This window comes from Cataglyphis hispanica, chromosome 1 (genome assembly GCF_021464435.1).
Source record: "Cataglyphis hispanica isolate Lineage 1 chromosome 1, ULB_Chis1_1.0, whole genome shotgun sequence".
NCBI lineage: Eukaryota > Metazoa > Arthropoda > Insecta > Hymenoptera > Formicidae > Cataglyphis > Cataglyphis hispanica.
Window position 1 is genome coordinate 2,527,333 of NC_065954.1, and position 25,603 is coordinate 2,552,935.

The following is a 25,603-nucleotide window of genomic DNA, read 5'->3' on the forward strand; positions in this document are numbered from 1 at the left end:
AGGTATCCAATACATTCGATCTTTGTCAATCAATTCGAGTTTCACTCAAATTTGATTAATTTTTTAATTGGAAATGCCTAAATAATTACAATAATATATGTATTTGTATAAATGTACATATATTTGTATAAATCTTGTTGAATTGAACAACTTTTATTAAATAATATGTGTCCGGCGATACTTCCTTGAGAAGACTTCTCAATTGTAGCCTTGCTTTGCGACTGTTCGATTTCTTAGATTAAAACAAAAAATATTCAAATATGTTTTAAATTTTACGCATCTTTTCTTTGCGTTTCTATATAATAAAATGTGTTTATAATGACAGCCTCTAATCTCGCTATAAGCATTGCATCTGTATTAAATGATGCCTAGCGCTTTAAGAAAGTATCGCCGGATATATGAGTTACTTGAAAAAAATTGTTAAAAAAATTAATAAATTAACATTTGTAGTAATATTAAATAAAATTTTACACGAATATCATGTGTACAATTTTATTTAATTTACGGTCAATATATAAATAATAATAATTATTATTTTATAATTAACCAATAAATAATTATAGTTAATTTATAATCAACATAGAAATAACATATATAAATGCGGATAATAGGTCGTAACCATACAGTGTATTTCTATCTCGTCTACGAGGTAAAATGCTTTTTTTGCAATTGAAGAATCATTTTCTATCACCTTTATTATCTATCATTTCGTATGTTTTGGATAACTTAATTATTTTCAAATATTTACGCTACCCTTATACGCAATCGTATAAAAACTTGCGAATATTACAGAGAAATAACAAGTAATATTCAGGTACAATATTACATATATTGCAATAGTAGAAGTATAAGAAGCGTGGATGAAGGCATTCATGCAGTCTATTATATGTATACATCTACTTTCAGTTGTTAGAATATTTTATAATAATTTAATTGTGGAAAGAGTTGGGTGTAAAACATATAGTGGATTAAGTTGGATGCGCCACAGCGCACTGGCACATATTTATTTAAATTATTAAATATAAACAATAACAATCACTTAAAATATTAATTATCTTATTAATTAAGATATAATTATCATAATAATCTCTAATTGTTTATCCTATTTATGTACAGATTTTAAATATTTTCGCAAGTTAGATTTTAGTATGCATTGGAAACATGTCGTAAATAGTTGTAAAATTTTTATTATTGACAAATTTTAATTTATTAATAAAAACGAGATGCGACTCACGTCAATGAGAATCGTCGTGGATATGTGAACGTGAAAAAAGTTAATGAGATCAAATCGTTTATCTAGCTATTATAATCTCTATCTATCTATTTACACATGTATCTATATTTTTATATTATTTACATCTGTCAATCTATATGTATACATATATAGTATATGTATGTATAAATCCACGAACGATTCCTTGATCTAACAGTCGCTTATCACAGACTGATGAAGAATGTATAGATGGATAACAGCCGTCCCATTGGCTCATTCGATTACAAATTATTTTGACTTCATTTATATAAAACTTGCTAATTCGAATAAAGCAATGAGCCAACTTATTTCTATCGCAATCCATCGTTATCCTACTTCTTATTTTTGTTTTGGACGAATTTTACCATTTATCCTAAGGATAACATAGCGTTCTTTGCGCTCTGTGATATTCGACTCTATTACGGTGTCGAGTGCGGTGGATTATTGAGCACCGTATTCAGAGCTATTATTTCCGACGGTTGTAATGACGGATGCAAAGACGCAGATGTAGATTGCGATAGGGACGACGGCTGTGATAAGGGTTGCGGAGGTACGGGTTGCGAAGATTGCGCGGACGTGGACGATGATGCTGACATCCACGCGGGCAACGATGGCAGGTGCGACGCTGCCTGCGATATAGGCATCGGCATGGTCATCGATGAAGAGGAGCCGTTGCCGTTGGCCTGCATCAGACCGCCTAGCATCCCTCCCATCTCTCCACCTGAGTAACTCGCCATTCCGCCGGCCGTCGCATCCATGACGTTCGCGTTTGCGGCGGTGGCGGCTACCTGTGCCGTTGCCTGCTGCCTCAACTGTTGTTCCCTCGCTCGCTGCTCCTCCTGCTTCTTCATCTGCTTGCGTTCTTTTGCCCGTCGATTTTGGAACCATATTTTTACCTGCAACATTCAGGCGAATCGTTCTTTGATTGCATTTGATCGTCTCGTGATTTTATCCTTGTGACTATTTTAGAAATTCATAATCCTTATTTCTTTTTAATTATTAAATTAAAAATGTGCAATCTTTCTCATTCTGATAATATATATTAATATTTTTTAAATATGTATTTATATATATATGTGTGTATTTATAATATACAGGGTGTCCTGCAAAGATTGTGCCAATGCTCATGAGTGGGTAGAGCACAGTAAATTGAACAGAAAAATCCTTTACCATTTTTTGATCCGAGCTTTCTTTTCTCGTTGTTATACGATGTTAAAATTAGCTAATCAGCGCCTGTCTACAACGGAAAACAAAGGAGGGACGTCGAGGATCGGAGTAAGGAGACGGCTTTCTTCTGTATAGACAGGAGCTGATTAGTTAACTTTAACATCGTATAACAACGAAAAGAAAGCTTAGATTAAAAAATGATAAAGAACTTTTCTTTTCAGTTTACTATGCTCTACCTGCTCACGAGCGTTGGCACAATCTTTGCAAGACACCCTGTATATGTATATTTTATTTATATTGCGTACACCATTTCTGCCTTTTGTATATGAATAATATGATTTGTTATTATTTTACTTTTTTGGAACTTAAGATGTTTATATATTATATACTTGTGTTATGTAAAATGCAATAAGAAAAAGGCTAATCAAAGTCAAACGCAAGACACATAAGTAACTGTCTTAAAAAATATTGATAATTTAATTATTAATAAATATTGATAATTTAATTATTAATAAATATTGATAATTTAATTATTAATTATTTAATAATTATTATTAATTATTATAATATTGTAAATAATTAATAATAAATAAATTATTAATTTTTATTAATAATTAATCATTATTAATTGGTTAATAATTATAAAGACACTTTTTTAAAAATAATTATTATTTATATGCCTTGTTTTCTGTGTTTTACTCTTAATTCGTTTTTTATTTATGTATATTAATAATTAAATTCATATTACATATTAATAAATAAAAAATTTAATATATAAAATAATTATTAAATAACATATCAATATTAATATATTAATATTATTTTATATCAGTAATAAATGTAGATATAATCTATATTCTGATAAGCTAGATGCGTGGTAGCGAATATGTTAAACATAAGTTTTCAAATTGTGCAATCTAAAAAACCTTATGTTGATACAATTTAAGAAGTGTGATACGTTTTATAAAAATATCGCTTTAAATTTTATAATAATTGTGATATGTATATACATCACACACATAAATAAATGCAAAATTTTTTACAATAAACCTGTTTTTATGTAAAGAATATAAATAATCAGAATAAACCATATTATTAGATTATATATAGACTATATAAATTTTCAATATTATTTATTCAGAATTAAATTTTCTATAAAATCTCAAAATCTGGCTGGAACGTTTGGACGCATCTTTTATAATAATTCAATAAAATAATTACATATAATTAATTTCTTAAATTATATAATTTATCTTAAAATTATTAGTTTGTTGCATTTAACTGTTTGTTAATAAAATATGTAAAGATTATATAGATTTATATATATATATATATATATATATATAAAAGAATCTATAGATAATTTTATGCGATTGTCCTTTTCTTATTTCTTTCTTTTACTTTGTGATGTAAGGCTGTTATTTCTGCTAAAATAATCTTAATACGCGTTCGCAGGAATGGTGCGAAAAGAAGCTATTAGAGAACATCACACAGGTTGAACGTTAATTTGAGTGGGATTTATACTTACTTGCCGTTCCGTGAGATTGAGCTGAAGAGCAAGCTCGGCTTTACGTTTGATAGTGATGTAATGGCTCAGATGAAACTCCTTTTCAAGCTCCAGTCTCTGATAGTCGGTGTAAACCACGCGATATTTGTCTTTTGTGCGAGTTTTTCCTGAAAAAAAGAAGAAGAAGAAGAGATAAGAGTCGGCGTTATTACGCGGTTAATATCTATCGTACTGATTCTCTTGTCAATAATACGTTAAAGAGATAACGTTTTCAGCACATACATTGCGTGGTGACATTAACTGAGCAAAGAGACAAAGTTTCGTAATTAATTTCATGACGGATTAATCCTTTTTGGTATTATCGGCGACTATGATCGACGGCCGCGTCGACTATAATCGACAATACAAAAAGAATTGTCCTTCGCTGAACTTTTTTTTATGAAATTAATTAAAAAAATTAATATCAGTCAGAAGAAAGAGGCAGCTGTAATTTGCAATTTAGCTCTTCTGCAAAGAGTTTTCATCTGAGATGAACAAATGCGTGTAAATTCTAAAATTTTGAATGTAAACATGCGCTGCATATAATAATTTCATAATATAATAATTTAAATAGTTTGTGGACAATTGTTTCAAGATTTTACCAAATAAAGCTATGATAAATATTCGTTAAATTATATTAATTTATATTCATGTAATACTCTAATCTTAATTATTTTTAATACATGAATTACTTTAATTTAATACTTTAGTATATTTATACTCATTATATCAATAAATGATTATTATGATTTATTTTAATTGTTTATCCCAGATTTATGAAACAATTGTCCGAAAAAAATACTACTAACTAGATAGCAAAAAAAAAAAACATGTAAATTATTAATGTTGCCTCATATGATACTCCATTCTCGCATTCCAATCAATTTAGTTTCAAATATTATGAATTTAATTGAGTGTATGCTTATCAGTAACACATTCATCGTATCAATAGCTTGCGTTTAAAACAATCATGCGCTAAACACATAAGAAATATTCCAAGAATACGGAATAAAACAAAGTAGAATACAATCTACGTACATATATACGAGAATTAAAATTTGCATTTTTTTATAATAGTAATTATATAAATGTAAAAAGAGACAAGCGCACATAAAAAAGTAGCCTGAAACAATGGCATGAATAGAGATGAACAGAGAGCATTTACGATTCGCGATGAGTAACGCGGAGCGCTTATTATATGTATATTTCTTAGGAAAGAGGAAAGAGGTAATGGCGACGCGTCAAGCTACGTCAGAAAGCGGTAAAAGAAAAAAAGTGCGTTGGCAATCGCACGGTGTGAATGCGTTTCTTACGACGTGGCGCGTTCGTGACGGTAACGCGCGCACAAAATACAGAATAAAGAGAGAGAGAGAGAGAGAGAGAGAGAGAGAGAGAGAGAGAGAGAGAAAAAGAGGAATCGAGAAAGACAGGGATGGGAACGGCGCGAGAGATGTCTCGGGAGAGAGGGACACGATTAGATAAGGCCCCGACGGCGAGATCAAAGGCGTGCACGTTAATCCACCACTCCTCGATAAGGGGACACCGAGGCCTTCGTGGCATACGAATAAGCGGCGACCTTATAGAGATAGACTTTTCGACGGTACACATCTCAGGCATGGATCCAGGTGAATTCAACATGGCTGGCAACTCGGCCCTCGAGGATGTTCTTGTGACGAGGATGCCACGAGCGACAGATAATAGAGTGGAATAAACGATGAATTGTTGAAAGAAATCCTAATGAAGTTTATAATGTTTCCTTGAAAAGTATTCGCAAAAAATCAAATTGACTGTCCGCCAGTTTACGAAATATCAGTAGCTAAAATTTTGCAGATTTTACTTCCAACAGATTTTCTTCTGGTTTTTTTTCTTTTGCACCCTCTTGTTCTCTCTTTGATAATATGGCGGCAAAGAACAAAATCCTTGAGACATTAAAAAAGAAAGTAAGAAAGAAAAAAATTTGAACAATGGATACATTTTTAAAATGTTTTTTACGGTGAAAATTCTAGGAAATCCGAACTTTTGCAATAAAACAGAGAATATATCACATAATCACATCGAAACTTTCTACATTTCTTACTCGAAAAAAATATTTCACTAAATAAAAAATAATGAACACACACAAAGACATTTCAGAAAATCATGAATTTTGAGATATAAAACTTTCACACACTTTTTTAGAAGATAAAGTTTTATATACCTATACATTTTTGTTTCGTATGAAAGAATTATCTTATTTGCACAACGCCGTGCAAGAATAATTTCGCACAAATGTAAGTATCGAGGATTTACAGAATTAGACAACGCACATTGACATTTCGCGGTGATACTTATTGGCGTGCGTGCCTTTATTGTCAAATCTACGTATAATCTGTTCAAATGTAACACCCAGCAATATATTACGGACTGTCGGCTTTCGAGTTTTCATTTACTCACAGATTGAGATCGATCGTTATCGCGGGTACTTCGAGCTCTCCATATCTATGATAATGCTTGAATCACATCTTTGCCGTATATCCTGTATAAGAGAGAACACATTGTATACTAAATTGACAAGCGTTCGCTACCGATCATTACATCTTATCCGTCGCTTATCCGGCTTTCGATCATCCCAGCTCCGATTCCGAAATATAACTCATTGTTTCAATCATAATTTATTTGCCGTATTAAGATATAATTAAATTAATAATTGTGTCAAAAAAAATACGCTTATACATACAAAGTTCATCGTTCTCTCTCTAAAAAAGAAGGATTATGAATAATATGTTCAAGAAACGAAAGATCTGATAATAAACGAGAGAATATTTTAAAAGAAATCTTTCCCAATTTTTTGTAACAATTGATTACGTAATAATCGGTTTCTCTCTCTCTGTTAAATCTCTGTTATATAAATAAAGTGCTATACACGAGAGATAAACGAAAAATAAATATTACACACTATAGTTCGCTATAGTTTTGTCAGTACGATATCCCAAGATGTAGCTCGAATTTTTCCTTTCCTTATTTTTTATTTATTTATTTCTTTTTTTTTGTCATATGTGCTGCACATTGTTAGACGTGTAAATATTTGAAACGTTAAGAGCAAATGTCGCGCAACTTGATGCACGTAAACAAACATGAAATATCCTTAAACCTTATCAAAAGGCAGACTCTTTATCTCGTTGAAGATTGTAATCGAATAAAAAAAAATTTCAAACTGTACGCGGTACTGGCCTTAATTGCGATAGATTCTTCGTATGTGAGTGACGGGGGAGGGATTCATCACGCCACATTCGCAAAGATAATTTTTTTTGCAATTTCAAATCAATTTTTTTATCGCGAGACGAAAGAAGCTACACTATTCCAATGCGTTATAATAAGAAATAAATCAGATAATTCACATATCTAGAAAAAAAAATGTTCGCGCTTGCGCATAATCAATTTGTTGCGTAAAATTTCTGTAATAAAATCATGATTAAAATAATTATTAGTATCATCTATTAAGATTTAAAAAATTGCCTAAGTAAAAAATCGATATTAGACATTACAACGATAATAAAAGACAAATTAACAATATAATTTGGCAGCGCGCTTGGAAGTAATATATCAAAATTTTCAAACAAAAAAAGAAATATAATATTTAATATATACGCGACAAATTTTATATATGAAATATAAAAAGAATGAAAAGAATAAAAATCATTTAACATTGAAGGTGAATTCGTTCTCCTTAATACACTCGAAATAAAGGACTTGAAAAAAAAAGAATCGACGTTTCTAGTTTCTGGAAAACTTTTTCACACGGTTAACGCGACAACTTTGTACGATTCGAAGTTACAACTTTTTACATTCTGAAGAGACTCGATTCGCTGGAACCTACCCTCAGATAGTTTGCGGATTGTGTGGGCTCTTGTTTGATGGGAGGGGGGGGGGGCGGAAGGGGCGAGTGTCGAGCCGGTATTTTTTCGTCGCATGCACGAGTCGCATGCGAGCGTGTGAGTCAGTCGGGAAGGATTATCGTCGGCGTTTTTCATCTCACCGATATCGGGACTAGCACCTACGATTACTCGGGTCTCGATGACGTGTCGCGCGTACGCAATGCACCGAATGTTCTCAATAATGCGGTTGTAAGCACAAAAATATATACGTTAGTTGCATTCTTCCTTAGATCTTTCTATGATTGAATCACCCTCGAGAAAGCCAAAGTCAAACTTTATGTAAAAATATTATTATATATTTAAAATAATTTTTTTTATATTAATATATATTCAATTACGATTATATAGAATTACAGAAAGGAATCTTTTATTTGTTTGCAAAGTCTATATGTATATCCTGTAATCTCTGTGAGAAATACAATCAAGATATTAATTAAATTAATATTTTAATCAACAATTAACGCGGAAGGCGTTTTTAATTTATCGTCGCGATGTTCTAATATTTTAATCCTATGCGTTTTTAAGCATCATGGAAATTTTTCCAAAAGTGTCGGCTGATTCGACATTGGTCCATCATAGTTTGTTTGTCTTTGAACGAGCAGCCTCGGCAATCCAGCCGAGCTATTTCTCCCGAGTATCCGCGTGCAAAATGCGAATGAGCGTGACGAAAAAGAGAGAGAAAAAGAGAGAGAGAGAGAGAAAGAAAAAATGAAAAAGAGACAATCGCTACGAGACAATGAAGAAGAGCAAGATAGAGAGAGAGAGAGACAGAGAGAGAGAAAGAGACAGAGACGGAAGACGCGCAGCGAGAGGGAGCGGAAGAAACGATGCTCCTGGGACTCGTTGCCACCCCATTATAGCGTTTGCTCTTCCATTTCGCGGCGCGAAATGGCAAAAGCGCGTGCCCCGCTTTTCCTGTGGGCGTTTGACAACCCCCGGCGATATCTCTCGTGTCGGCGCGGGCCGCCACGACTCATGTGCGCCGACTCGCGCGGGTGCCATTCGTCAGCGGCGTCACAATTACCTCTATTGTGCCATCTCGCATTTGTATATCGCATATCAAATGGCCCGCGTACGCGAGGAGGGATTTTCTACTGCTCGCGGTCGCATGAAATATATGTATGTGTGTGTGTGTGTGTGTGTGTGTGTATATATAGTATACATATATACACATATTTCACATCTCCGGCCACCAAGATTTTTCATTTATAATATTTCGTGCAATATCGTTATATTTTTTCGTTATTTTTCATCCTTTCAATAATATTTGAATGCGCAAATATTGTTTTTCGATGCAAGCAAGCCTAACATTTTTGGACATTAATTCGGTAGTCATATATACAGGCTGATGATGAGATCAATACTTATATCAATTAAGAGATAAAGAAAACATTTAAGAATACAAAATCTATTATATAAAGATAAGTGGCACAAACGCAGATAATATAATCATTTTCTTTTAGATAAATTACACACACACACATACATGTATTCATACATATATATATAATAGTAATAAAATTACTAATAAAATATGTACAATAATATATTTTTAAATAATGTTTATATCAATAATTAAATTAGTAACAATAAAATTATTATTATTGTTATATGTATAATAGTAAACTTAATATAACATACTTATAAATACGAAGAAACGCAAGTAAGGTAAGAATTCTGTCTAAACTGTGCTCGAGCCTAGAGGATGCTGTTTCTGTACCATGTTGAAGAGACAAAGAAATTGAATGTAACATATTAGAGTAACAAAGAGCGCGTCATCCCTACAGAGAAGCTGCTCCGTATCTAACACATGTTGGACCAATCTCTCTTTACGACGATTCGTCAATTTCTATTCTCCATTATCTATGTGTAGAGATCACTGACAGAGACGACATTGTTATAGGTCAGTTCGAACCCGCATACAATGTGCTAATACAAAATCAATGCGCGATGTACATGTGATTTTCGTAAATAGTTGGTGGCAGGCAAAAAGAGAAAAAAGGTAGCAATGTGGAGGCACAGAATTATGTTGCATGCGCATAAATATAAACGTACTCAACAGCTTCTCCTTTTTAACGATTAGTTATGCTGCAAATTGACGGTTACCTGATCCAATGGAGAATAGAAGGATGCACTGGGAGAACTAAAAAAAAAGTCCTTTTCGAATGACATCCTGCGAAGGAAACCTAGCGCGAAGCTTTACAAAATACAAAAGATAAATGATACAGAAAGATGAAAACACCATTCGACGTGAATAGAGTGGTAGATATATGCTGAAATCTGCAGATCTTTGTACGCCGTTCATCTTTCTTTTCCTCTGCATCAGCTATATTTAGGACTTGTTGCCCAAACATTTAACCATAATTGGAAGTCACTGATATGGTGGGCGGTCCTGTTTCACGCTTCTGGTTCTACTACAATAAGATGTGTCGAGTTTTTCTTTGACAAAGATGTTGACACGAACAAAAGATTACAGATAACGTGTAAAAACTATATGTCCTGAAAATTATGTGACAAAGGCAATTACATTTTCTAACAAAGCACGAGTGATCATTTATCCATAATCGCTTATCAAAAAGTAATAATAATCGGTATTTCTTTACATTTACCTCTTTGAAAGTGGTAAACGTATATAGGTTTTGAGTTTTTTTTTTTCCAAAGATAACAAACTTAATTTAATTTTTTAACTTTAATCGATAGATATCGTATTTTTCATATTTTTCACTCATTTCTCTCCTAAAATTTCAAGTTTTCTGAAAATGGAATCAATTTGGATTCATCTCAGAGTTTAATTGAACAGAGAAACTATTAATTAATATGAGAAATTAATTGGAAGAAGAATAAATGCAAGAGAACATCTGACATTTATTGATAGGCATTTACTTTCTCTTATTCAATCTGAGGCTGATAAAAAACGAAAATATGCCGTTTGTAGGCAGTCGGCGAGAAAAGAGAAGAAAAAATCAAAGTCAAGATATGAATGTGATGTCTCTATACAACTGATCGCTTTAAGAAATATCACAAATTTAACTCATTTTTAATCAAAACTACATTTATTTTTATTAGATAAAAATATCTTTTATAAATCCGTAAGAGTTTGATTTTTCAAAATAAACCGCCCTCAAAGATAATTAAAATAAATTTTTCCGTGTGATGCTTTCAACTGCACAAGCGTCGATACGATAAAGGGATCGCGGCGAGACGAAAGGTGTCATAAAACCGGTAGAAATCGCGTGCTGCCATCGCAGGATCGCTCTCACGGAACGAGCGCGCGATTCGCGAACGAGAAAGCGCGCACGAGAAGAAGCGCCTTATTCCTCTCGAGATTGTACGACGGCCTCGCATTTCTGTGCATTATGCGAGCAGACTGTTGTCATGAGGAAAGGAGGCTTCTGCCCGAGCGGCGCTTCTACCTGCAATATAACCATAAAATGCAGATAATAGCCGTTGGAAGGTACAGGGGACGCACGCTCGTTTTAAGGTACTTAAAGCGTGTACTTGCTGCACGCGCGTCAAATAAGATGCAAATAAGAGAGAAGAGAAAGAGAGAGAGAGATGTAACAAAAGAGAAAATTAGGAATAGAGAATGTGGAAAGAACGTGATAGCTCTGGAGCCCGAAGGACAGCAGGATTCAAGGGAGGGAACATGATGGGGAGATATTTTTTTTCCTACGCATTTTTCCTACTAATTTTAGTTGAGTAAAAGGATGGAGAGAAATTGATGCTTTTCTGAAAGAAAAGATACTCCAGAACAAGCTGTTCGGAAAAAAAAATGGCTATTTCAGTTTTTAAGAAAATGGTTTCTAAGAAAATGGTCGCGAGATACTGCTTATAAAAAATTTTAATTGAGCTAAACAATGATTAGAAAAGTGAGATGAATGGTGAAACTTCGAGAAAAGTTCTCACGCAAATAAATGATTCTCTCGAGCCACGATTAATTAATATTTATTAATATTGTCACTGTGTGTAATTGATCAACCTTTTTACCATTCGATCTTTTATATGATATATTATATGAATGAAAAATAATTAAATAGAGGACCTATAGGTTTTATAGAAATATTTTTTATTTTTCCATTGCTATTGAAAACATTTTTAACATTTCTTTTAATATTGTTACTCCTGCAGTTCTTTTCAGTACCTCCAGCTTCTCTAATATTCCTTCCTTCAAAAAAAAAAAAAAAAATGTATTTTTGGAGATATTATTTTAATATAATAATGGAAAAATTACTAAAAAAATATATCCTACTTTTATAGACATTTTTTAGACGCGTCTTACGTATATAAACTTGTATATAATGTATATAAACTTCTGTTCAAATTAGTTTAAAATAATGTTAGTTCTGCAAGTTTATTGCAAAATTTTCTACTAAACAACATTGAGTACTCGCATGCACAATATATCGCATGCAAAAAAACATCAAAGTAACATCGTACACAACAATTGATCTCGATTGTAATTCGTACCGAGAGTTTCAAGTCGACAGCAGAGTTCGTTAATCGGCGAAGGCGAATCCGCATTGTCAGCAGCGTTGCACGCTGCAAGAATGAACATGACAGCTCTCTCATCGTATGAGAAATTATCGATATGTGTATTAAGGACGGATCGATTGTAAAAGTTAATAAATCCAATGCATTTCGAGATTTATGAATTTGACATTGCGCACACACAAAACATTTTAGCTTTTTAAAATATAATAATTAATTTATGAATTAAAGTAAAGATTTGCTCCTGTAGAATTAAAATCTTTATTTTCATACAATTTTGTGTTTAAGTTATATTCTACAAGAAATCTTTACTTTAATTCAAAAATTATTTATTAATTTTAATTTTTAAATTTTAAAATTTTAAATTTTAATTTTTAAAAGGGTTAAAGGTATTTTGTATGTGCATATATGCGCTTTATCAAATACATGAAATGTATTACATTTAATAACTTTTGGCGTACTGATATATAACTGATCCGTTCCAGAGTTTCTGCTTAAGAAATTTACCTCGACTCGAATGAATCGAGTATTATTACGGTGCCGCGAGAGACACGCGAGAGATGGTTTTGCTACGTAAGAGTTAACTCTTTCTTGTCGCGTGTGTTGATTCAGGACATCGTGCGAACGAATGGGATTTTCGTTCGAAAACGGAGAAAAATTCAGGTGTATACGACAAGAGGACAGACGGATCGGGGAGAGAAAGGGGAAGGCGGGAGAGTAGGGGAGGGATTATCTCACAAATATTTGAGAGCAATTAGATGTTTGCTCGTCTGTTACCGTGTTTACATGGTTTGACCGTATCTAGACCGCCGAGACGTGTTTATAATCGCGCGCGAAGTTCTCGTTAGACGTGCGTCTTAACATATATTAAACTCCATTACGCAATTTTTAAATCGCTCGATTTTTTAATCGACCTTTTAAAACCCAAGATTAGTTATTCGCATTTTTTAAGTCTTGTCAAAGATAGTAAATTAAAATTCGCGCGTCTCTCGCAGCGACTGAGCGGTCTATGAAATCGGGTTCTTTTTTTCAATATAAAAATTTATTGACTAATAAAAACAAATTCTAATAAAAAATATATTTCTACAAATCTTCAATCTTTTAAAGATGCAATAAATATATATTCTTGAAAATATATTGGAAGTATTTATATAAAATATTGGGAAAATTACTGAAAAAAAGGTATCCTACTTTTTTAGACATTTTTTAAACACGTCTTTTTAAAGCTTCTGTTTAATGTTCTACAATTTGACATATCATACAATTTTAAATATTCTGATAGAAATTTGTAATAGGTATGTACGGTGCTAAGAAAATAAATTACATTATTGGTTATAATCTTCGATACATATAGGGGATAGGTCTTTTGTTTTTCGTTTTCTCACCTGATTTGATCAGATATCATCGTTTTGCGATGGTACGTGTAATATAATGGCTTTAATTCTATATAATATGTTTCACAATAAATACGGCTTTATCGTATACGATTATAGAAGGACTTAAATTGTAAATAAATATTGCCGAAAATTTTTTGAAGAAAATGATTCAATAGATCTTATATCATAGTAGTTTCGTCAAACATCGATTTCTGAAAACCACACATCTGAGATTAATGAAAATAAAAGTTGAAAATTTTTCAATATCCGCAAACTTTCTGCAAACTCATGACTGCAAACAAAGTCTACAATTTGAAAAAAATTTATATGTGGATTTATGCTTGAAATAAAGTGACATGAAATTTTCCTATCAACACAATTAACGTAATACTATATATTGCAGGCAGTATAATTGCTTTTACCGATTAATTAAAATTAAAAAAAAATCTGATCTACAATAATTCCCACGTACAAATTCTGTTGTGTTACATCTAGTCAAATATGCAAGATAAGATAAAAATTAAGTGGGACTAGGGAGCGACGAATCGAGGCATAAAATGTTTCCGACGGCGCGTGTAATTTAATGTTCACGCATTGAATTAAATTTATTTATAATTAATATTAAGACGAATGATTTTTTATGATATAAAAAATGGCAATTTTTTTTCTTGCATGGAACGTGTTATATCATGTTTTAAGAAATAATAAATGTTTTTGATATCTATATTAATAATGTAAATGCAAATTAATATTTGCTCAATTAATTTTGCATTAATATTTATGTTATCATGTTATATATATATTCTGTAAGAAAAATATTTTTATCATAATTTCAATGCGTTTTATTATTTTATTATTTTAATATTGTTACAATAATCTTGCCAATTTCTAACAAATTCCAACGAATTTCACGCAAAGATAATTAAAATATTATTAGATAAAGTGACATTATTATTCAAGACTAGATATAGAAAAAGAATTGACATAATCTTTGTTAATCAATATGTTTACATGTTTAAATTATACTGACCTGGCTTCGGTTGATTTTGGTGCGATGATCTTTTTATCCACCCATAGGGACTTCCATGCGTGATTCTGGAAGTACATGGTTGATGCCTAGACGGTAGTCCTCTCGATGTCGATGGCATAGCCGACATTTCTCTCGATGTAGACGGTATGGCCGACATTTCTCTCGATGTAGATGGTATAGTTGGCATTTCTCTCGATGTAGATGGTACGGCTGCTGATGTGGACGGCAAGTTGATATTTCCAGAGGTACACGGTACGTTCACATCGTACATCACATTTGGATTATTAGGTGACAATGTGCTATTACTGCCACTCATACTACTATCTACACCGTTGTTTATATTGTCACTTACACTGTTTAATCTGATGGATATTGATGGATGTGGATTTAAAATAGGCATTCCGCCATTCTCATGTTTGATGCCCCATTCATGCAATATCTGCTGTCTGTAAGAGTTTTCAAACGATTGATGCGGATATTCTTGTTTGGGCAAGGAAACACGTTGACCATGGTGAACGTGATGCAGCGGTGACGGATGATGCTGACACTGCTGTTGTTGCGGTGGCGAAATTTGTTGTACGTGTTGTTGCGGTGACGAATGCTGCTGATAATGTTGCTGAGGTGGTGAACTTTGCTGTATATTCTGCTGCGGCGATTCTTGCGGACAGATTTGTTGAGGGGGCGATTGTTCCTGCATATTCTGTTGCGGTGACGAGAGCTGCGAACAGAGTTGTTGAGGTGGCGAATGTTGCTGCATGTTTTGGTGCGGCGATGAATGTTGCGGGCAGATTTGCTGGCCTGGCGAATGTTGTTGCATATTTTGTTGCGGCGACGGATGTTGCGCGTACAGTTGCTGAGCTGGCGAATGTTGTTGCATATTCTGCTCCGGCGAGGAATGTTGGCCGTTAAGCTCGTCTATCAACGAATGCTGCTGGATGCGTCGCTGCGCCGAGTTTGGCTGCTGTTGTGATTGCGGTTGGAGATGTTGCAATTGTTGTTGGTGTTGATATTGTATATATTGCGAGTAATGAGCCGAGTAAGGCCATCCGGAGAGCATCTCGGCATGATTAAAAAATTGTGAAGGTATTGTGTGCGTGTGCGGGTTCGGCTGATGCTGCGGATGCAGGGCTGGTGTTGCCGGTATGGGTCTGGGAGAATATCCATACCAATGGCTCCCGTCAATGACGGCGGCAGCGACCGCGGCCGCGGTATGCGGTTGGACCTGTTGCATCGGTGTCTGCTGCTGCGCTTGCTGCATTATTAATTGCTGCTGTTGATTATTCGCGATCTGTTGTTGTTGTTGGCGATATGTGACACCAAAGTTCGCTTGGTTATAATGCGATATCATGTTGGCGAGGTTGCTGAGATTCGGTTCTCCCGTGATAAAATCGTCATGAAATGATGGCATGTCTTTTTTATATTACAGTTTTAGATAACACAATATAAGAGTATATTTTCACGATACTAAGTAAAAAGATCGCAATCGGAAGTCAAAAGTAAATTGTTCACTACACGAAATCGAATCATATAAAACACTTGAACTGAACGAAACGTTGTTGTTTGATGCGACGAACTTGTTTTCCTTCGATGTCGGTATCGGTATTGAGATGTGACTTTGGCGAGCCTCTGTCGTATATTGGCACTTTTCTCGCGTGGACTTTCCACATTGCTATGAATCGACTAACATGGTTCACGAGTTTGGTGGGGCGCAGCTAGTCGAACCGGATAAGCTCTGTTCCCACCAGCAGCATCGACCGACCAATCTACATCCACGACTCATCGTAATGGTGTCCAACGAGTCGCCCGTTTACAAAAGGAGCGATAAAGAGAGAGAAAAAGAGAGTGAGAGAGAAAAAGAATAGGAGCTCCTATGACTCCACCTCTCTTGATAAGACTTGCTGTCAAGCGTCGCGACGCCAAGTATAAAAAAAATTTCTTTTTATATATTTATCCCATATTTATTCCATACAAGTGTATCGACTTGCATTGTTTCGCCGATTGCGGCAAAAAAGAAATTTTTTATCTCTAATCTTCAATTATCTAATCATAAAACAAAAATTAATACTTATATATTTATTCATTTATTACAAATTTGTTTCTCGGATATAATCGTTTATTAATAAATAAAAACTAACTTGAAATAGAAATAGAAATAAATGATTTCAAAGTACAATTTTGTGTATGAAAAGATAATTCGAATTTTTCGATTAAGTTGTTAGAAATATATTAAGCCATCAAAATTTTTCACAAATTTTACAATGAATTTTTTTAAATAAACGATACTGATATACAAATTAATCTTCCATTTTTCTCTCTCTCTCTCTCTCTCCTCTTCTCTATTCTATTCTTTTTCTCTCTTTCTTTTTTAAGTCAGCATGTTTTTTGATTGAAAATATAAAAAAAATAATATAGTAAGAAAGTTTGTTTTATTTTTTAATGTATTATAATACATTGCAAATTAATATTATATATTTTTTTCATTTAGTTCTGTTTTAATACAATGATATCGATAAAAACTGCAATATTTTTAAATCTCTTTGATTAATTTATGCATTAATGAAGAAATATATATTATATTTCTCGTATTTTGTGGAGTCAGACTTGTATTAGTTTCTATTTTCATGTTATGACAAAAATATAAAAATATTTATTAGCAAGCATTTTTATATAAAGTTTTATTCGTCATTAATAAAATATGTATATTTTTAATATAATATTACATATTTAATATTTTTTCAAAGTTTATGTTCTATCAAAATAATAATTTAATATCATAATAGCGCATAAATCATGAGTGATGTATTCGCGTAATATATTATTTTATTGCACGATCATAGTAAGATCACATATACACAAAATGGTCTGGGATGTGTATAACAGTTATATACTGTGTACCAGAAGTTCATAAATCATTTCAGCGCTTAGATAATTTAGAGCCGAAAACTCAAATTTATCGCAGTTATGATTACGATCGATGATCATTGTTTATTTAAGTTGAAGTGGGTCTCTCTCTCTCTATGTTTATAATAAACTACTCCTAGATAATATCAATAAGTCAATGACTTTCTTAATGTTATTAAGAAAGTTATATATATGTATACTTTTAAAATATCTAATCAAATATAAGTATATAAATATAATTATATATCTTATTAACCAGAATTGAGACAAAAAATTCTTTTTGAGAATTGAGAATTTGAGAAAGTTTTAATAACATTCTCAAAAAAAAAAAAAAAAAAAGAAAAATTGTAATGTGTGGAGCAATTTAGAAAACAAAATCGTATTTAGCATTAAAAGATTATAAGATTATGTATTTGTTATACGATATTTTCATCACATTGGAATAACAAACATGCGTAAACGATTACACGTTGGCGATTATAATTATATTGTTGTGTAATTACTAGGATAATCATTGTGCGACGAGGATTAGCACACTTGTTGCTGTTTTATTGCTGCGATTTTGTTAGAGTCTATTGTATATTGAGAATGAGTGATAGTAAGCAGTAACAGAAGATGTCTATCTATTTTTGATGACAGGACAGTGGTAGTTCAATTGGTCACGCGCAGCAGTTGCGGTACCATTTCTTTCTGAACAAACGTACATATTTAAGTCTTTCTAAACTTCACATCATCCGCACTGTTGTAGAAACAGATTTCTGCGATAATAAAAACATAACATTATTTTGCGTATAGTAAAATCTCAAATTTCATAGTTTCAAAAATGCAGAAACATATTACATTAATCGTATTCTAATTTTATTTTATAATAATAATTTCAGTTTTGCATAGATTAGATTTAAATATTATATCAATATTATATTATTGTGTATATATGTGTAGATATATATACATGTGTGTGTCGTGCATTGACTTTAATTTTTTAAATTTAGTCTATTTACTAAAAATTCTGATCGATGCTTTGTGAAAGCATTTTGTAAAAAATTTTATAAAAGAATTGACAACATATGTTTATTGTGACAATTGATTTTGTAAAAAGTCTGCAATGTGTACATTGTTACATGCAGAGTTAAAATAATCAGGTTTAAACTAGTCTTTGTTACTCAGGAGGAAAAAAAGGAACAAGAATTTTAGTTCCGTGTTTATTGTTAAGACTTTCGGTTGTCCATTAAGAAGATTTATGTTTGTTGATAAAGTTTCAAACCAATTTCTTGCTCTTGGAAAAGGAAAAGGATAAATTGCTCGATCCATTACTATAGTAAGACCACACAGTATGACATTATATTTTAGCAACAGACACTATTCACACATTATTCATTCGGTGTCAAATTCTTAAAAGCGTTACAAATTTGATATATGTTTCAATATACGTAAGTAGTTACAAGATCTTTATAACAAGTGAAATTTTGTTGATTTGAATATGGCAAAAAATTTAATTTGGAAAAATATTTTTAAATATTTTGTTTAGAGTTTCTCGGTTCCAGATCGCTATCGAGTTTTAAAAAATTCCTACAGTGGGGGTGGTGGTATTTAACTAACAATTTATCTTACAATAAAATCTGATTTAATTAATTTTTAATTCTATCATGATATTAACTCATGAGAGATAAATATAATTAGAAAAAGAGATTTATGTATTATCACACATGATGATATAATACAAGTTTATAATATTACAAATTATGTCTCAGCTGTAAAAAAATTAAGTAATTTATATCTTACATTCCTTCATTATTTTTAGTTAATATGTAATTGAAAAAAAATTTAGAATCTAGAAATTATCGTATTTTTCACGAATACATGAATGTACTAAAAAACGAACAATTTATTTCTTATTTCTTTTGGTTTTTGTTAAATAATGTAATTTTTTTTCTTTCTTTATTCTTTGTCTTTTTTCTGAATACCTGGACATCTTTGAATTCATTTACAATTTTCTTTAGACTTTTCTGGCGCTCTGCTTCTTTCTTTCTTACCTGATATAAATAAACCTTTTGCTTGCATTTCACTCATTTCGAAAGTACGAAACTTCTTTTCTTCCAATGTCACCATTTTTATTTGTCCTTTAATTGTCCTTTTTTAGTCATATTTTATTTTTTATTTTGTGTGAAACATTTGCGTCTTCTTTCCGTTATTTTTTTTTTATTATTATGTTGAAAGGCAATTCGGGTAATTTTTTCGTTGCACGATGAACTCTGTCGCCTTAATATGTTCAACACTTCATTCTTTCTCATTATGATTTTATAATTGCGTGTTCTCCGTAGATTTTTTCTTATCATATAAGATTGCATTCATCATATAAGATTGCATTCGTCATCATACTTTTTTATGATTTATCCTTAAAGGGTTTTGTCCTAGGATAGTCATAAACGCTTCGGTCAATTTCTCTCGCCGAAAGTCACTCTTAAGTAGATACTAAGAGTTTTATATCATACCAATAATATATATAAATACAGTAAGGATAGATTGAAGTGTAAAATGTCAAATTTATTGAGCGCTTGTAACAGTCCATTATAGATAATAAAACGCATTATCATTATGTAATTGTTCGGCGCGGCACGTGCCTATTTATTATAGATTATAAGTTTACGCATGTTATGGAGAATTTTATATTTTATTTTAACGTGATTATTTTATATAGGGTAATTTTTAATTTGTATTTGAAGGTAATCTTTAAAAGAACAATGCAACATTTGCAATTTTGTTTTGAAAAATATTCCGACAATTTTGTCAATAAATTGATTGATTTATTTCTTTGTACGCATGCCCAGTGCAATATCAAAATTCCATTTAAAAAGTACAATTTTTTTGTTTAAAAAACATTTTTGTTTGATTAATCTATGATTTTTAACTTCTTTCGTTAATTTACGACTCGTAAATTTCATCAAATATGGAGGAATAATTTCTTATGATAAACGTAAAAGTTAAAAATGAAAAGCACTTGATTAAATGAAGATAATTCGATATATCTCTCATGTTGTGCATATAATGGGGAATTATAGTTACGCGAGAACCCGCGGACATTAATTGACGGACATCTTCGTTGCCTCGCCGAGCCGGCTTTAATGATCAGCCTGTAAAAATGTTCTCTATTTTTATTTTTTTATGGCGCCATAAACACTTCAACGCGCTGAAGGCGCACGTAGACTGCCCGCTGCAGCTTATTTATGCATTGCATGACGATATTTTTTGTAGCATTCCTATTATAATTAACTTGTTGATCAATTTAATTTATATATATATATATATTGCAGATTTTTTTCTAAAATTATTTACAAAAAGCGCAGATTTTTTTATAAAACGCCCATATATAAATATACATATTTATATTTATATATGCATATATTTTTCAACTCATTCATTAATAAACATAAAATGATATAAGATTGCATCTAATTGAGATAATTGCGCCTGGACGTTTTTGAATTATTGAGCAAAAAAGTTAAATTACAAAATAGCGTTTTACAAACTCATCGGACGATATAATCTTAGCATTTTAATTCTGTCCGTACTTTTTTCTTTGTTCTTAAAATTTCTGCCTCTTCGATTTATTATTATTCTTACTCCCTATTTCTTTTAATCTATGAATAAGGGATATACGTCAACTTATCATAAGGTCCAAAAATGTCGTTGGTTTATTTTCGCGTTGAACGCTCCCTGTTATGTCCAAAGGATAACTCGAAATTCCTAGCAGAACATTTAGTTATACTGCAGCGTGGGGCGGTCGTGAAGCGCAACCTCTCGATTATAGCACCTGCGGGAAGCGTGATGGCACATCAGAGCACCGCAACGTCTCATAACTTTACATAAAATTAGTACCTAAAAGCCCTTCGTCCTCGAGGGCCGCGGAAAGCTCTCGCACCGGCATTATAGTCGGTCAGAAGTTCAAACGTTTAATCGGCGAGCATAACATTAGATCCTGGAAGCGCGTAATAATATAATCGAGAGATTATCTCAAGTGTGATTCGAAACACGATGATTAATAAAAAACGCTATATCTAAGAAAGCGATAATTTCATTCGATTAATAAAAATATATATGACTGTGTATCGGATAAAATTTTAAGGAACAGATATCCTTTTTTTGAAATCAATAAAGGAGGGCACTCATGAAAGCTTAAAATGTTGTCATCATGTCTACATCACATTTTATATATATGCTAGTTGTTAAATAAAATAAAATAAATATTAATAATTAAATAATAATTAAACAAAATAAATATACATTACATTTAAATTATATTGCAATAATTCGTATTAACTCATGCTTTTTCTTTAATATTTGAGAAATCGTGTTTGCTAAATTCTGTACATTTTGAAATTCGATACTGTCAAAGAATTAAACTAAAAAAAATGATTTGAATGATTTATTTGATACTCGTGCTATATAATGTCACAGTTGTCGTACAATACAGCATATACGATATCTCGGTAAGTACACATTAGAGATATTAATTGCGATTGCATAATATTTATGACGATGCTTTAAATAGCGTTCTCTATCTCGTTCTTGCGACGAGTTCCGTGGAACGCATACCAGAAAGTTACACATTAAGATTGTATATATTGTGCTTTAGCTAATTTATTGTTGTTACTGTGTTATTCTCCCAGGGATGTTGAGAAAATTTTATATATATTGATAATAATTTAACGCGCGAACATAGCATGTGTTACACAAGATTTTCTCTCAATCACATTACAGAAAAAGAATATTGTATTTTATTATTAAATTATTGTATATCATTAATAATAATTTATTGGCAGGCTCAATTACTTTTTATAACAATTTTTTTTTTTTAAATAATTCTGAAATTCGAAATTTTAAGATTAACTTCATTCCTATAACATTACAATGGTCTCTATAACGAAAAACTCGAGGTGTTAAATCTTTTGTGAACCGCATGCGGACGCATGCTTACTGCATATATACTGCCGATAATATCAAACTTACGCGAGATATTTCATTGATGTTTTGCCGCCGTACATTTCAGGAGAATTCGGATTCTCTCCTGTAGAGAATAAATGATTTTACGACAATCCGCTAAGCATCAAAAAGAAAAAAAAAGAAAGTTTTGACCTTGAAGTGTTTGGATCAGTGTTGACATAGTTCACAATAAAATTTGTTTCGCTTATTGTTAGACTTGCTGCATTTGTTAAGAGATGCGGATGGCAGTGCGCCAGCTTCCATGAAAATTTATTTTTCATAGAAAAATAAATTTTCTATAAAACTGACCATGTGCACAGAACACGTAATTTATTTGGTTCTATATTAAGATCAAAAACATCAGGGAGAAATCGTCAAATCGGGAACCGATTATTAGTCCATTTCTTATTCAATTTTTTTTAAATTTTATTAAGCCCTTTTGTTTCGTTATTTATTAAGTAATTATATTAACGTGAATACACAAAGTAATTACGTTTGACAAAAAAAATGAATCAAAATAAAGTAATTGGAATTGATGACAAAAAATGGATCAAATCAGATATTTATCGCGAATCAGATATTTTTTAATTTGAAGAATATTCTGAAGAATAACTGACAGAGTTGAATTATGAATAGCAAAAAGATTTCTATCTTATATAAAAATCTAAAGATGCTGCGTAGGTATTAACTATACCTATCGTGATTTACGATGTTTCATTGAGAACGGGATTAATCCAGCAATCAAACCATTCTTGGTTTCGTAGACCGTTCAAAACTTTATTCTGAACATTAGACTCCGCCTCTCGGAGAAGACATCCGAAAATGTCCGAATTTCTTTTGTGTATCATGGAGGGAAAAAAATTTTTGCAGTGTGTGTTGGACTCAAGAAACACGTGGTGGCCAATTGGAATATTTCTCGCCTTCTTCCATGTTGCTGAAACTTGGATAGGTGAGTTTCTTATAATGGCGACATTCGAGCAGGTAACAGATCGTAGAAGTGAGCAAAAGAATCCGAATAATGAAAAATGTTTTCACACAAAGCGCAAGTGTAAACGGTGTATAAACGGGGCATGTAGTGAACCCACGCACACAATCATTATTGAATATATTGAAACATATTTTTCCAAACACATATGTATGTGTGTATATATATATATATATATATATATATATATATATATATATAATGTTGAAAGATTAATTTGAATTTTAAATAAAACAAGTTTTTTTTTTATTAGTAACACGTCCAACTATTTCGAAGTATTTTCGTGAATCATTGATTAAAAATCGTAGATTTAAATATGATTACATAAAACGCAAAATTGAATCAAGTTGTAAAGTGTCCAAATAATTAAATCGAATTTATATGCTTTTTCTATAAAGATCACATTTAAATTTTATATCAAAAAGTTTCAGTGTTGGTGAAAATAATAATTTCATTGTAAAAAAGAAGAACAGAAGGATTTTGTTTAATATATTTTTACATAAATATGTTCTCAAAAATATTGCCGCAAAAACTTTTAGCTACAAAAGCTTCAGAAGATATTGTATTTCTTAAATTTGGGATTAAACAGATGTAAAAATATTAAATAAAAAAATTACTTTTCACTTACCTCTTTTTCTTTTGACTGCACTAGATATTCTCGACTTCTTTTATCCCCTTAATCACTTTTTCTAATTAGCTCCATTTTAATTTTTTCCACATTCACACAATCTTTCTCCTCCTAAAAAAATAGTAAAAGATGTATTATTACATACGTATATATATATATATATATATATATATATATATATATATATATATATATATATATATACATTTACTATTACCATTATTTATTACTATTTATTTTTTTAAATATTAAATAATATTATTATTATATTAATTATCGCATAAAAAAATATTATTAATTTTATCAATTATTCTATAATTATATATCAAATAATCTATCAAAAACTTGAACTAGAGAATGTTCAATAATAAATCTAACTGTTTTGATCCCATGCTTTGGAATCCTCTTTGAAGTATATTATAATATTTAAAATGATAATATTCTAAATCATTGGAAGGCATAACGAATTATGGAAAAAATTCGTAAATTGAGAGAGATACATGTTCTTCATATATAAAAAAAAAAAAACAAATATCTCTAGGTTAACACAGTTAACATATAACACAGTTGAGATCAAAAGACAAACAACCCAAAAGTAAATACAGAAAAGGAAAATTTTAAATGTGAAATTAAAATTGTAAAAATTACAATTTTATAACGACCGAAATATTAAACAAATTTTGACAAATTTGTTTAATATTTCGATCGTTATAAAACGGGAACAAAATGTTTGAGTGTAACAATATGTATAACAATTTTTTTTCGATTTATCATAAGAATGCATACATTAAAAAGTGAAATATATTCTGCAAATGTGTTTATTTAAAGAAGCGGTCACAGATTTTTTTATATATCTAATTATATACTTTATAAATAATTTTTTAAGCATAAACAGCATAAATCTTTCTCCTTTTTTTTTCTATAGACCGTTATATGTACGTTATACATAATTATATATTATATTATACTCACGGCTATAAAATCTCGGCTTTCTCAATCTTCTTTGTAATTATGCCGATATCTCTTCTTTATATATTACATCAAGTGCAGGTATTAAAACGGGTTCTTTGTTTAAATTCGTTCGAAGATACTTCTTGTTTTCATTAGAGAGAAATTCGGGGGCAAATACGCGCGCGTACCGAGTGCCGAGTTTTCGGTAATTACACAAATATTTAAATTTCTCATAAAACAGCAAAACTCGCAAAACAGCGCCATCATATAATAGAATTATTTAGCCAAATATACTTTTCAACTCTGTCGATAAAATTTGGTATGTGTCCATGCTAACACACGTATCAAATAATAATCTTATAGATAAAAAATGTTGAAAAGCGTA

General features: G+C 31.4%; 1 protein-coding gene across 3 annotated transcripts; it reads right to left on the reverse strand.

Annotated features, from left to right (window-relative positions):
• Window positions 1–27: 27 nt before the first annotated feature.
• LOC126852890 (H2.0-like homeobox protein) lies at window positions 28–25,551 on the reverse strand. 3 transcript variants are annotated; one of them, XM_050598175.1, is made up of 6 exons: window positions 25,240–25,551; window positions 24,268–24,378; window positions 14,774–16,536; window positions 12,347–12,418; window positions 3,948–4,093; window positions 28–2,148 (listed from the first exon to the last, which is right to left on the reverse strand). In XM_050598175.1, the coding sequence occupies exons 3-6, from the start codon at window positions 16,179–16,181 to the stop codon at window positions 1,672–1,674; spliced, it is 2,103 nt and encodes a 700-aa protein (XP_050454132.1). In that variant the 5' UTR covers window positions 16,182–16,536; window positions 24,268–24,378; window positions 25,240–25,551; the 3' UTR covers window positions 28–1,671. The 3 variants fall into 3 exon arrangements, 2 of the variants coding, with proteins under 2 accessions (XP_050454132.1, XP_050454140.1); XM_050598183.1 differs by lacking the exon at window positions 12,347–12,418 and having other exon boundaries at window positions 25,240–25,544; XR_007687887.1 differs by lacking the exons at window positions 28–2,148; window positions 12,347–12,418; window positions 14,774–16,536 and having other exon boundaries at window positions 25,240–25,481.
• Between the last annotated feature and the right edge of the window lie 52 nt (window positions 25,552–25,603).

Excerpts from the sequence above, each read along its gene's own strand:
- LOC126852890 (XM_050598175.1), bottom strand. The coding sequence starts at position 16,181 with ATGCCATCATTTCATGACGATTTTATCACGGGAGAACCGAATCTCAGC. Across the intron at positions 12,419-14,773 it reads CCAAAATCAACCGAAGCCAG|CGTGCAACGCTGCTGACAAT; the intron begins GTCAGTATAATT and ends TCATTCTTGCAG. Across the intron at positions 2,149-3,947 it reads TCAATCTCACGGAACGGCAA|GTAAAAATATGGTTCCAAAA; the intron begins GTAAGTATAAAT and ends TGAATGTTGCAG.